At 42.0% G+C, this 13,723-nt stretch overlaps 1 protein-coding gene across 7 annotated transcripts in view; it reads left to right on the top strand.

The window, feature by feature from the left end:
- FTO (FTO alpha-ketoglutarate dependent dioxygenase) overlaps positions 1-13,723 on the top strand; it is a 658,378-nt gene that overhangs the window by 191,020 nt on the left and 453,635 nt on the right. For all 7 annotated transcript variants that reach the window (XM_033943299.1, XM_033943297.1, XM_033943296.1 and 4 more), the window contains exon 4: positions 7,428-7,571. In XM_033943299.1, the coding sequence (XP_033799190.1) occupies positions 7,428-7,571 (144 nt within the window). The remainder of the gene's footprint in view (positions 1-7,427; positions 7,572-13,723) is intronic.

The following is a 13,723-nucleotide window of genomic DNA, read 5'->3' on the forward strand; positions in this document are numbered from 1 at the left end:
CCTCGGAGGCGTCCCCACGGGATCCCCGCGACCCTAGGGGGCGTCCCCACGGGATCCCCGTGACCCAAAGGGGGAACCCGCGGGATGCCCGCCGTCCCCGTTCCCGTGCAGCTCTCTAATAGGAGGGTAGTTGGGAAAAGAAAGGGAGCGATGTGGACCCTAGGGGTGGTGGGGAAGGAGGGAGAGATGCTGAATGAAAGGGTAGTTGAGAAAAGGAGAGATGGTGGATCTGGGGATGGTGGGGTTCATCACTGCCTTCTGTGGGGATGTAGACAAAAAAAGGAAAGATGCCAGACCTCTGGGGGAGGGAAGGGAAATGGAAGGGGAGAACAGAGATGGAAGATGGATGGTTAGCACCGAGAAATAAGAAAATGACAAATGGGCAAGAGACCCTGGCAAGCGTGTTATCAGAAGACAAAGAAAAACCGGAGCCTGGGACCAACATGATTTGAATAATGACTAGAAAAAATAATTTTATTTTCTATTTTGTGATTACAATATGACAGATTTGAAATGTGAACCCTGTCAGAGCTGGTATTAGAGAGCTGGTGTTAGATAGCAAGTGTGAACAAGGACCTAAAAGCAGTGGTGTACCTAGCATATGTGACACCCGGGGCCCATCATTTTTTGACACTCCCCCCCCATCTGTACGAAAAACATGATTTTTAGTAACAAGCCACACGTCACACATGAGAACCTAGGAAAAGGCAGCATCTTACATACTGCAGTGAGCAGTACAACAACAATACACCCATTGTAAAACTAAACAAGCCAGACTAGTACAGATCAATCCTACACTGTCAATCCTAACAGAAAACCATGTCTTTCGAACACACAGAACACAGAAAACACCTTCGCCTAGTATGGAATATGTCATCAAAATGAACCCCCTCCCCCTTTTATAAAACTATAGTGTGGATTTTAGCCACGGTGGTAACAGCTCTGACGCTCATAGAATTCTGAGCATCAGAGCTGCTACAACCATGGCTGGCGCTAAAAAACGCTCTACAGTTTTGTAAAAGGGGGGATAATATAGAAATACATAGACAAAGGTTAAATTGAACCAGCAAGAAGCTGGACTCTGCATACAATGCAACACCACAGAAACAGTGACACATGTCTCCTAAAGCAATAAATAGAACATTTTTGTTATACCTTTGTCTCCTCTGGTTTCTGCTTTCCTCATCTTCTTGTTACTCTCTTCTTTCCATCCACTGTCTGCCATCTCTCTGCCCCTATATGGCATCTTCTCTCCTTCTATGCCCCTTCCAGAAACTGTATGCCTCCCCCTTCCATCTCTCCTTTCACCCCCATTGGTCTGGCATCTCTCTCCTTCCCTCTCCCACACCTCTCTTCTGAAATCCCTTTCTTCCCTCATTTTCCTTTTCAATTTATTTTCTGCATCCATCTAGATTACATTTTTATTACCCTCTCATCAATTTCCTTTTTTACTGTCTACCTACAGCTCGACACCTCTTTCCCTCACCCCCTCCAATATTTCCCTAACTCAATCCTTCCCCCCCATCATGTTCCCTCCTTTTATTTATCCCCTCCTTTCATCATGTATCCTCTTTCTCTACCCCTTCCATCTAGTACCTTCTTTCTCTGTCCACTTCCATCATCTGCTCCCCTCTTTCTCTCCTCCCATTTCCTTCCTGCATTTGCTCCCTTATCTCTCCCATCTGCACTTCCATCCAGCATAGGCTCCCCCTCTACCCGCCATACTACCATCCAGTGTCTGCCTTTTCTCTCTCCATCCACCCCTCTTCAATCAGCATCTGCCCCCTTTCTTTCCCTCTGATCCAATTCCATCCAGTATCCTTCCCCCTTATGTCTGTCTCCCCTTTCCCTGTGCATCAATTCCATCAGCACTACCCTTCCATACCACCCTTCCCCCTTTCTCTCCCTGCACCACTCTGCACCTCCACTATCTCACTAACTCTATCTTCTTCCCCCATCCAGCATATGTCCTTTTTCTTTATCCCTCCTTCCATCCAGTATGTGTTCTCTTTCTCCACTTCCATTCAGCATTTGCTCTCCCTTCTCTCCACTTCCATCATCTGCCCTTTCTCCCCCCTTCCAAATTGGTCTGGCACCCATCTTCTTCCCTCCTCTCCCCCCATAGTCTGGCATCTCTGTCTTCTTCCCTTCCAGCATCTTCTCCCCACTCTCTGTTCCCCATTTCTCTTCAGCATCTTCTCCCCACTCTGTCATCCCCTTCAGCGTCTTCTCTCCCTCTGTCTTCCCCATGTGCTTTCAGCGTCCTTCTCCGCCTCTGTCTTCCACATGTGCTTTCAGCGTCCTTCTGCCCCCTCTGTTTTACCCATTTTCCTTAAGCGTCTTTTCCTCTCCACCCCACCTTTCCTCCCTTTCTCCCTCCCTGACCCTTACCTTCGTGGAGCTTTCACACCCCCCTTACCTTCGTAGTGCTTTCACCCCCCCCCCCCCAACAGGCCCTGGCCGACAAACCTCCCTGCCCTGTGGCTGGCAATGTCTAAACTGCCTTCTTACGACAGCCAGAATGTTGTAGTTGCATATGGCTGCTGTAAAGGTCGTTTCTGATGCAACTTCTGGTAGATGCAAGGAACAGTCTCCCAGAAAAGGTGGTGGAGCAGAGACTGTGGTGGAGCAGAGACTGTGTCTAAATTCAAGAGGGCCTGGGATAGGCATGTGGGATCTCTTAGAGAGAGAAAGAGATAATGGTTGCTGTGGATGGGCAGACTAGATGGGCCATTTGGCCTTTATCTACCATCTATAGGAAGGCGCACACTTTATAAAATACTATTGTAAATGTAAGTGCTCGAATGTGGGAAGGTGACCAGTGATCAGATTATTTGCTGCAAAGGAAACTCAAGTATGTCCAAAAGGACATTGAGCAGATATCGCAAGAAGCAAGTGCCAATTACTCATATGCTGGCACATTGAGGACATTCACATATGACTTCTGTCACTACAACAGACCCAGTCTTTTGTTGCAATGACCAGTGACATTCTACTAGGAGACCCCATGTCCAGTGTATACCACTTGAAAGCACGTGCGCACCGAAGGCACAATATACTGCTCTATACTGTCTCATCACCCCACAACCCCATCTAGGATTTCCTCAACATAGTTTTACCTCATAGTTTTCGGGATCAGAGAGATCTTTATGTGGAGGGGATCACTTCAGACAAATCTACTACTGTTCTTGAAACTGACAGATTGTAAGCTGAACATTCAGAGATAAGTTCTCTCCTACATTATATAGATACTAGTCTATAGCCCGTTACATTAACGGGTGCTATAATATATGTGTGTGTGTCTGTCTTTATTTCTTTCTCTCTCTCTCTCCTTAGCCACTTTCTGTATTTCTGTCTTTCTTTTTCCTCGGCTGTCCACCCATTCTCCCTTCCTTTTACCTTCCCTGTGTCCACCACTACCCTTTCACTGCTCCCCTTATCCAGCAGCAGCCCTTCTCCCTTTTTTTAATCTCCCCCTGTCCAACAGCATCTCTTTCCTGTCCCCCTGTCCAGCAGGAGGCCTCCCTTCCTTTTTCTCCCCCCGTCTCTTCCCCTGTCCAGCAGCACCCCTTACCTCGCTTCTGCCCTCCACCGACAGCCGCTACGGTCTGCAGGCGCCAAGAGCCTCCGCGGCTGACAGCCTCCGTGCCGCCTGAAGCTGACAAAACCCTAAGCTGCGCATGCGCACTCCTACCTGCAGAGACCTACAGCGCATGGAAAACGGGAGCACACAGGTAAGAGTGCGCATGCGTGGCTTAGAGTTTTATTATATTAGATAAATGAAAAATGTAAGTTACATTGATTAAAATCATAGATGCAAGTGGTAGAACTGCTGTTCTCTAATTTTGTGATATTTACTAAGCAGTGCAGTGAAATTAATTAAATATTGACTGCCAATTCAATGCATGAGCATGGATGGCATAGGAATGCATGCTTTTAGAGATACACAGCAAATTATGCAAAGTAAAAAACTATCCCCCTCTTTTACTAAGGCACACTAAACGCTAATGCATCTATAGAATAAAATGGACGTGTTAGCATTTAGTGTGCGCTAAATCGGCTAGTATGCCTTAGTAAAAGGACCCCTATATAAAAAATGGATAAAGAAAAATTAAATGAGAAGAATTAAAAAATTAGAAAAGGGGTTTTTTTTTGCCTATGAGATTATCACATTTGAGACCTTATTGGGTTAGAAGCTCTAACTCTGAGGCTTTTTTTTTCCCCTATTAATATCAGTATTTAGGGTTAGTATTTAAGGCTGATAGGTGTTTGGAAAAGAGACTGTTTAGAGATATCACATATAATTATAATGGGTTAATTTATTATTATATAATCTGAGGATTAGGACCACTGGTCTTATTTGTAGACATTTTTGTTTATATCCTGGCAGAACTTAGAATCTGTGGCTAACCCCAGTCCACGTCATATATACACCACTTTGCAAATATCATGGAAAGGTCATTTCATTGGTAGACTCCAAAGCAACTGCTTGTATTATACTTGTACAATTGCAGCACACCCCAGTCACAACCCAGAGCCCTAAGACTTCTCCTGGTATACCTGTGCTGGAAATTTCTAACCAGTGAGTGCTCATAACACAGGATATCTTCCCGTATATGGCTGTAAAATGCACATTTCCCCCTATTAGGCCGCAGCCACTCAAACAGCTGCTCTAACATAATAATGGCACCATAATAATGTTCTTCTGAGCTCTAAGGAGTGACTAGCTGTGTGCAATTTTTTTTTCATGTGAGCGACAGGTTCTAAAAATCAACAGTTTTTGATCCCTATATTAGCAATGCATTTCTGTATATAACACAAAAATCTATCAGACGTGTTAATTGATTTAGTTTTATTTAATTTTTTATTGTTTAATTTTGTTTGAAAGTCAAGTTGGGTCAGTATTTCTATGAATGACCATGTGATGACTGTCAGCCTTACCTTGCTAGCTGTCAACATTTTCTGTTGGCCTAACCAATGTTGGCAAAGGCCTATGGGAAATTATATTAAACAGATCTGACCCTGGTAATGTCAGTGCAGATAAACCTTAGGGCTCCTGCTTATTCAGTCTCAGAAAAGACATTAGAAAATTATTAGTACGTAATTAAGATTGACAAAGAACCCTGACAGAAGGCTGGGAGGATTCATAGTTTCAATAGATGTGCTAAGGTCCGGTGCTTATGGTAAAGAACAGCCCCAGTTGCCCTTTCTTAAAAGGCAGATAGTTATGGTCAATCAAGAGCCATTGTTTTAGAAAGAAACTGGAAACTACCAGAAATTCAAATCTATGAGGGACAGGTCTCGCCCTTGGTTTATCTCTCTTTCTCTTCTCCTCCAGCTTTTTCATACCTCATATAGTCCCACCCATGCAAGTACACACACAGCATTCAGATAAAACCTCTTGCCTGCTTTTTCCAGGCCCTTATTTCTATCTTCTGCTTACACACACAAATATTTCTCTCTCTTCCCCCACACTTTACTGCACCACCTATCCAGAGACACAAAGGAAAACCTGTCTTTTCTCTCTAATTCACAAGAGCACATAAGCAGTTACATAATAAAATATATTTCTGTATCTTTCTTCTAAGCATGCAACCACTATTGGCTATTATTAATTTCATTTCCTGCTAAACCTCTCTGAGGGTACTGAACCCAGGACCTCTGGTGCACACCCACAATAGATTAGACAAAAACATACACATTTTTAAACACAAAAATATTACATTGTGGGGACACATCCTTACAATGACAATGTAAAATGTATGAGCAATTGCTCCCTTGCTCCATTTAGAGGGAACATAGCTAAGAGCTATTCTATAAATGACACCTAACTTGGAGCACCATTTATAGAATAGTGTTTAGTGCCCATTTTTTAGCACACAAATTTGGGCACCATTTATAGAATTGAGTCCTAAATTTCCTATGGCACAATCTATATAGAGCTGTAGTAGTTAGAGAGATTTTCTGTGGCACTATTTATTCCATGGATTCTATAAAGTTGTTCATCTAAATTTCTGACTAACATGCAACTTTGTGCATGCAAGTTATAGAAAGGTGCCAGCTGCATGCCTAACTTAATTGTTTCTTTAGATGCCAATTGGACTTGAGTAACAGTAATAGCCCTTAGGTGACATTAATTTGTGCTAATTGGCAATAATTTGTAGTTACATGCATAATTTTATTCAAGAGCTATTCTATAAACTTAGGGGTTGATCCTCAAAGCAGTTTAACTGGCCAGAAATGGCTTCCTGCCAATTAGTGTTGCTGAAAATAATTGGATAGCGCTAAAATGAAATCTAGTTATTTTGGGGATGTTCTAACATAGCAACATAGTAGATGACGGCAGATAAAGACCCGAATGGTTCATCCAGTCTGCCCAACCTGATTCAATTTAAATTTTTTAAATTTTTTCTTCTTAGCTATTTCTGGGCAAGAATCCAAAGCTCTACCCGCTACTGTGCTTGGGTTCCAACTGCCGAAATCTCTGTCAAAACCTACTCCAGCCCATCTACACTCTCCCAGCCATTGAAGCCCTCTCCAGCCCATCCTCCCCCAAACGGCCATATACAGACCATACAAGTCTGTCCAATACTGGCCTTAGTTCAATATTTAATATTATTTTCTGATTCTAGATCCTCTGTTCATCCCAAGCTTCTTTGAACTCAGTCACCGTTTTCCTCTCCACCACCTCTCTTGGGAGCGCATTCCAGGCATCCACCACCCTCTCCGTAAAGTAGAGTTCTGGAGGTGGAGTCGGCACTTGGCCAGTTAAGAATTGAAATTCGGCACTCAACCACCCATGTTAACTGCATAAGAGTCCGTTCTATCTTTATGTGGTAACCCTTAGCTAGTTAAGTACGGAATTTTGCACCTAACTGGCTAGGCATTAGCTGGCTCCAGAAATCTGGAAATTCAGGGCCAGTGTCTGGACATGTATAACATTGAATTTCTGAGCATAATGTTGGTGGTGGCCAGCAAAACACTGATGGCCACTGGCTGAATATTGACCCGTAGCACTTAATACTGTGGTATGGAGCTACAAAAAGGGTATGCACATGGGCGATCAGGGACGTGTCTTGCAGTTACACATGTAAATTATAGAATACTATGACTTATGTATGTACTGCCAACTTTAGGCACAGACATTTACATGGCATACGTGTTTGTGACTAATGTTAGATGCACACATGCTATTCCATAACAGCAATTTAATGCACAATTGCCATTATAGAATCAGCGTTCAGCATCCATATTTTTAATGCCTAATTTTTAGCACTCTTTTTTATATCTACCCTTATCTGCATAGTTCCAATGAAAATCTATAAATAGCAGAGGCAGCTAAATATACAAGTCTTTTTGAATATTGACCCAATTTGTTTTAGCTATCTTCTGTACCCATATTTGCTTCATTTTTATTTCTCTATTAGATCCTTTAGTTCCCAGAATGAAGGAAGAGGACCTGAAAGGTAGAGACCCAGCCATCTGGCATATTGGACTGAAGATTGCATGGGATATTAAGACACCAGGATTATCAGTGCCTCTATACCCTGGGGACTGCTACTTCATGTTGGGTAATGTTCATATTATACATTTTAAGAATTATGAGGTGTCTTAGAAAAGTCTCCTGGGCCAATCTGTTTAGCTTTCAGATAACTGTGTCTTCATGGTTTAATGTGTGTGCAGTGGTGGAGCGGAGCCTTCATAAAACACAGGCAAGGATAAAAAGTGAACAGATTTCCATTATTAACCAAATGCTGAAACCTGTTACTTCATGGGCACAGTAAATGAAGAATAAAGTCTTGTTAAGTTCCAGAGGTAACTTTTGCTCAGGCTTGCAGCTGATAGGTCTCAAACCTAAGGTACACATAGCTACTTACAGGATTGCACAAATCAGAAGTCTGGCTCTGACCATACCTCTAAAACAGGATTCTTGTTAAGATGAAGCTAAGCCTACCTTAATGCTTCTTCAAACTCCTTAAGCTGCTCTTCCTCCTGTTCTGCAGGGACTTGAGCGAGGATTCCATAAAAGCTTCTTGTGCTTAGAACTGAACAGTCTCTTTCTGGTAACCTAAAGAATCCCCATGGACTGATGTTCCTTGGCTTCTGGTTGCCAAATAGCCATTTCAGCATTAAGGGCCAAGAGTCTGGCCTGCAATTTCTCTATTTCCTTGGTCTGTTACTCAAGAGCTCCCAATAATTCCATTTTTCCTTGATCCTCTACTAGCTTCTTATGCAGGGATTTCTTCTGCTCTCGTAGGCTACGTACATAGAAAGCCAGATCTTTTGCATCCTCTGAAAGGAGTTGAAGGTAACAGTTGACCTCCTCCAACTCCCTATGAAGATCTTGAAGTTCGCCCATCCCCTATACCAGATAATCTTGGGATAGTACTTTCTCTTCTCCTAACTGAAACATTTTTGCAGAATAATCCTGGCCCTCAATCCTGCCATTACTATGGTGGCGTCTGCTCTTCCTGTCTTATGGTGGCCCACAAGGTGAGGGTTTAACTTCTTGTCCTCCCCTGACCTGAATCAGGCCACATGACTTCTTTCCTCTTGGGCCCCCTAGAGCAGCTACCCTAGGGGATTTCTCGTTAGTCACTCCTTGTGACTGTTTCCTGGGTTTTGCATTGACCTTGCTTCTCTTTTCTTCTGCTGTGTTGTATTCCCAGGGCCGTTAGCTTTCTATATTCACTGGTCACTGTTGCAGGGCTATCCAGGCTTCTTGCCATTCTTGTTCCCAAACTCCTATTGTGATATGGAGCTTCTTAAATCTTCTAGGTACATGCACTGGATTCCCACCAGTATATGTTGAAATACTGTCTTGAATTCACTATTCAACTCCAGGTTTTCCAATGGTTACCACTTTCATAGCAGCAGTTCTACTGACACGTCTTGTCTATATGTTTGGAGTATTGTACATCCCTGCTCTTCAGTTTCCAAGAGCCAGTGTATTATAAACATAACATAACATAACTTTATTCTTCTATACCGCCATAACCGGATGATTTCTAGGCAGTTTACACTGAAGAAGGCTGGACAATCAGCGAAATACAAAATAGTTTAAAAAGTACAAAATATTTCTTAAAAGTACAATACAAATTTTTACTTAAAATACAATTACGGTAGCTGTTCCAGTCCCACTCTACTTTATAGGACATATGAACTTAAGTGTTGCCATACTGGGACAGATCAAAGTTCCATCATGCCCAGAATCCTGTTTTTAACAGTGGCCAACCCAGGTTACAAGTACCTAGCAAGATTCCAGAGTAAATCAGACTTTATGCTGCATATCCTTGGGATAAGCAGTGGATTTTTTGCCAAGTCCATCTTAATAATGGCTTATGGACTTTTAGGAAATGATCCAAACATTTTAAAACCCTGCTAAGCTAACTGCTTTCACCACATTCTATGGCAACAAATTCCAGAATATAAGTACATGTTGAATGAAGATAATATTTCTCTGGTATATTTTAAATTTACTGCTTAGTAGCTTCATTGCATGCCCACTAGTCCTAATATTTTTGGAAATAGTAAACGAGCGATTCACATCTACCTATTCCACACCATTCAGTATTTTATAGACCTCTGAGCCATCTCTTCTCCAGGTTGAAGAGCTCTAGCTGCTGTAGTCTTTCCTCATTGAGGCATCATCCCATCTGCTCTACCATTGTTGTCAACTTTCTCTGTACCTTTTCTAATTCCGCTATATCTTTTTGAGATGCAGGGACCAGAATGGCACACAGTATTTCAGGTGCAGCCACTCTCCCAGTCTCTTAAGATCCTCTTGCAATTTTTCACAATCCTCCTGTGATTTAACAACTTTGTGTTATCAGCCAACTTTATCTTACTAGTTAATCCCATGTCTAGATCATTGATAAATATGTTAAAATTTAGAATCAATTAATTACAAGAACATTTAGGTTTTTCTTTTTCATGGATATTTCAAGGGACTATTAGTATTGATGATTATTATTGGAAACCTTGGCTTGCAGATTTGTTGTACCCCACTACTTACTCTTCTCCATTGAGAATGTTGACCATTTAACCCTACTGTCTGTTTTGTATATTTTACTTCCTATCCAATGACTTTCTAATTTCCTCAGAAGTCTTTCACAAGTTACTTTGTCAAAAGCCTTTTAATAATCCAAATACACAATATCAACTGGCTCACCTTTATCCACATGCTTATTCACCACTTTGAAGAAATGTAGTAGATTAGTGAGGCAAGATTTCCCTTGACTAAATCCATGTTGGCTTTGTCTCATTAATCCATGCTTATTTATATGTTCAGTAATTTTGTTCTTTATAATAGTCTCTAACATTTTGCCCAGCACCAATGTCAGACTCACCAGTCTATAGTTTGTGGGATCACCTCTGGAACCTTTTTAAAAACTTGGTGTTACATTGACCACCCTCCAGTTTTCCGGTACCATGCTGGATTTTAAAAATAAATTACAAATGACTGAAAATACTGTAGCTCAGCAAGTTCATTTTTCAATTCTATCAGTACTCTGGGATATATACGATCAGGTCTAGGCAATTAGCTACTCTTCAATCTGTCAAATTGCCCCATGGGAGGAGGGGGAAGGGATTGGGACGTGTTTACCGCCTTTTGTAGTTATACAACCTCACTCAAAGTGGTTTACATACAGGTACTTCAATAGCTGTAATACTATTCAAATATTCTATCCCCTACCCACCCACTGCAGAAGCTACTGTACCTACCTAGCTTGGTTACCACCTATGGCAGAGCACTCTCTGTTCTCCAGGAGCATCACCCCCAACCCAAACAGTAAGGGGGTGCAGGGAGCAGTCACAGAGCCACAGCATACATGTGTGCAGTTGTCAGCTCTGCTGGTCCCCAACCCATCTGACATCAACTTCCTCTTCCAGGCAAGGGACCAGCAGAACCAAAAGTCTCACGTCTGTATGCTGTGGTTCCACAACTGCTCACTGCACCCCCTTGCTGCCTGTACCTCAGGCAGACCGCACCCACAACCCCACCCTTGCTATATCACTGACAGGTTATAAACCCTATTTTTCCAATATCTTCACTCAAAGCCAATTGAAAGAGCAGAAACCACAGATAAGAACAATCAAAGTGAGATCTTCTTAATGGTATCATGCATCACTGTCACTGAGACCAAATTATTACTAGATTTTCTGTGTGCAAAAACTGATATTGCAATGGATGGATATATTAATTAATCTTCAGCCTTCCCCTGATTATAAAGTTTTCAATGCACACATTCAGTTTTGCCTGTCAATTGAGAAGTTATATTGTGGAAACAGATGTTTATTCTCCCTGATCATGCTGTAGGGACTTTTCACTCTTGCTTTTTAAATCATGGTAAGCACCATGTCTCATGGCTGAATTTCTAAATGCTGAGGGCATTCTTTATTCCCTTAATAGGAATTAACTTTACAGTTCAGGCACCACTGGAAGTACTCTAAAGAATGGGTCAAATAATGTTATTTTATCTAACACTCTTACAACATCCTGATCATGTAAAGGTGAAAGCAGAGGACATGTTAAATGTTTTTCTGTCTGTGGTGTGTAAATCACTGCATTATACTGATAGCTAATGCTGATGCTTTTAGAACCAGCGGAGTCCCTTAAAATAAGTGCAGTCTCCTCTAGCTTCTTCATTCACACTGCATGCACTGTCTTTATGGATAAACATAAAACACTGCATATTTCAGTTTAACAGTGAGAGATTTGTACAGCTGTCCCAGTGAAACTTTTTTTTTAAAATCAAGTTAGCATACATAAACCATTGTTTATCAAAATACAGTAAGATTTTACTCTTGTCATGCCTTCATTGGTAAAATTAATGTGCAATAACTGCAAAAACCTCTGCATTAACTGTTGGGGGTATTCCCTGCTGTTTTCCTTTTAGTTAACATACAGAAGGACTTTCTTTTAACCATGCATTAACTGGTTGCAAATAATGCAATACAGTTAGCTACACCTATTCAGGTGGCATTTAGTGCTCTGTATTATCTGCCATATTGACAGTTAATTTGCAGTAACTTACTGCAGGGTACAGACCCAGTCATTCTCTACTCATCTCTGCACTGTTCCATGCTCTTAATATAGAAATGACTGTGTATTAACTGCTAAAACACCACATCAACATAGAAACATAGAAACATAGAAATAGACGGCAGATAAGGGCCAAGGCCCATCAAGTCTGCCCACCCCAGTGATCCTCACTATCTATCTTTGCGGATAGATCCCACATGTCTATCCCATCTGGCCTTAAAATCAGCCACACTGGTGGCCTCAATAACCCGAAGTGGAAGACTATTCCAGCGATCAACCACCCTTTCAGTGAAGAAGAACTTCCTAGTGTCACTGTGCAGTTTCCCGCCCCTGATTTTCCACGAATGCCCCCTTGTTGCCGCGGGACCCTTGAAGAAGAAGATGTCTTCTTCCACCTTGATGCGGCCCGTGAGATATTTGAATGTCTCGATCATGTCTCCCCTCTCTCGACGCTCCTCGAGTGAGTAGAGCTGCAAATTCCCCAACCGCTCCTCGTACGGGAGCTCCCTGAGTCCCGAGACCATCCTGGTGGCCATTCTCTGGACCGACTCCAGTCTCAGCACATCCTTGCGGTAATGCGGCCTCCAGAATTGCACACAGTACTCCAGGTGCGGTCTCACCATGGATCTATATAGTGGCATAATGACTTCAGGTTTACGGCTGATGAAACTCCTGCGTATGCAACCTATGATTTGCCTAGCTTTGGATGAAGCTTGCTCCACTTGGTTTGCCGACTTCATGTCTTCCCTGACAATCACTCCCAAGTCTCTTTCTGCTACAGTTCTTGTCAGGATCTCGCCATTTAGGGTGTAGATCTTGCATGGATTCTGGCTTCCCAGGTGCATGACTTTGCATTTTTTGGCATTGAAACTGAGTTGCCAGGACCTAGACCAGTGCTCCAGCAGAAGTAAGTCATGCACCATATCGTCTGTCATTGCTTTTTTGTCTGTTGTGCTTTTGCTCCATGATAATTGATGACATGCATTAATTGTTATATTAACAGCTAACACAGGTTAGTTAATAGATCTCACAGTGTGTTACGAAAAATGTTTTCAACCGTTATATATTTTGGCCTTCTTTTACTAAGGTACGCTAACCAATTAGCGCACGCTAAACGCTAACACATGCATGTGAGCCTGTGCACGCGCTAATTGGTTAGCGCACCTTAGTCAAAGAGGGAGTTTAAGTCAGTGAACAGTGTCTTAGTGACATTCAACTAACTGAATACAGGTTCAACATTTGTTCTTCCATCTTTTGCCTTTTCTTTTGATTATTCACAAGACAGTTCTTTGCTTTTTTGAATACAGTAAGTCATTTGAAGCATATATTTTAAAAGTGACTTGATCGTATACAGCTACATTTTCATAATCCAGTATGGCCCAGATTCTAAAAATGGTGCTGTTAGGAAGGTACTAGTAGGCGCTCTACCGGCACCTAAGTTAATTGTTTTAATTGTTTATTATTGGTGTGGTAATTGACTGTGCCATTAAAACCAATTTAAAACCAATTAAAAAAAAAAAAGTAGACACCATGAGGTGCCTACAAAACACAGCACCAGAATCACCTCTATGCAGACGCCTAGCATCGCTGAACATCATAAGTGGCATAGTTAGGGTGGGGTTGATGTTCAGTTCCACTAAGCATGATTTTATGTCAAAGGTAGGTGCTGGAAATGTA

The sequence above is a fragment of the Geotrypetes seraphini genome, chromosome 4 (genome assembly GCF_902459505.1).
Source record: "Geotrypetes seraphini chromosome 4, aGeoSer1.1, whole genome shotgun sequence".
Lineage (NCBI taxonomy): Eukaryota > Metazoa > Chordata > Amphibia > Gymnophiona > Dermophiidae > Geotrypetes > Geotrypetes seraphini.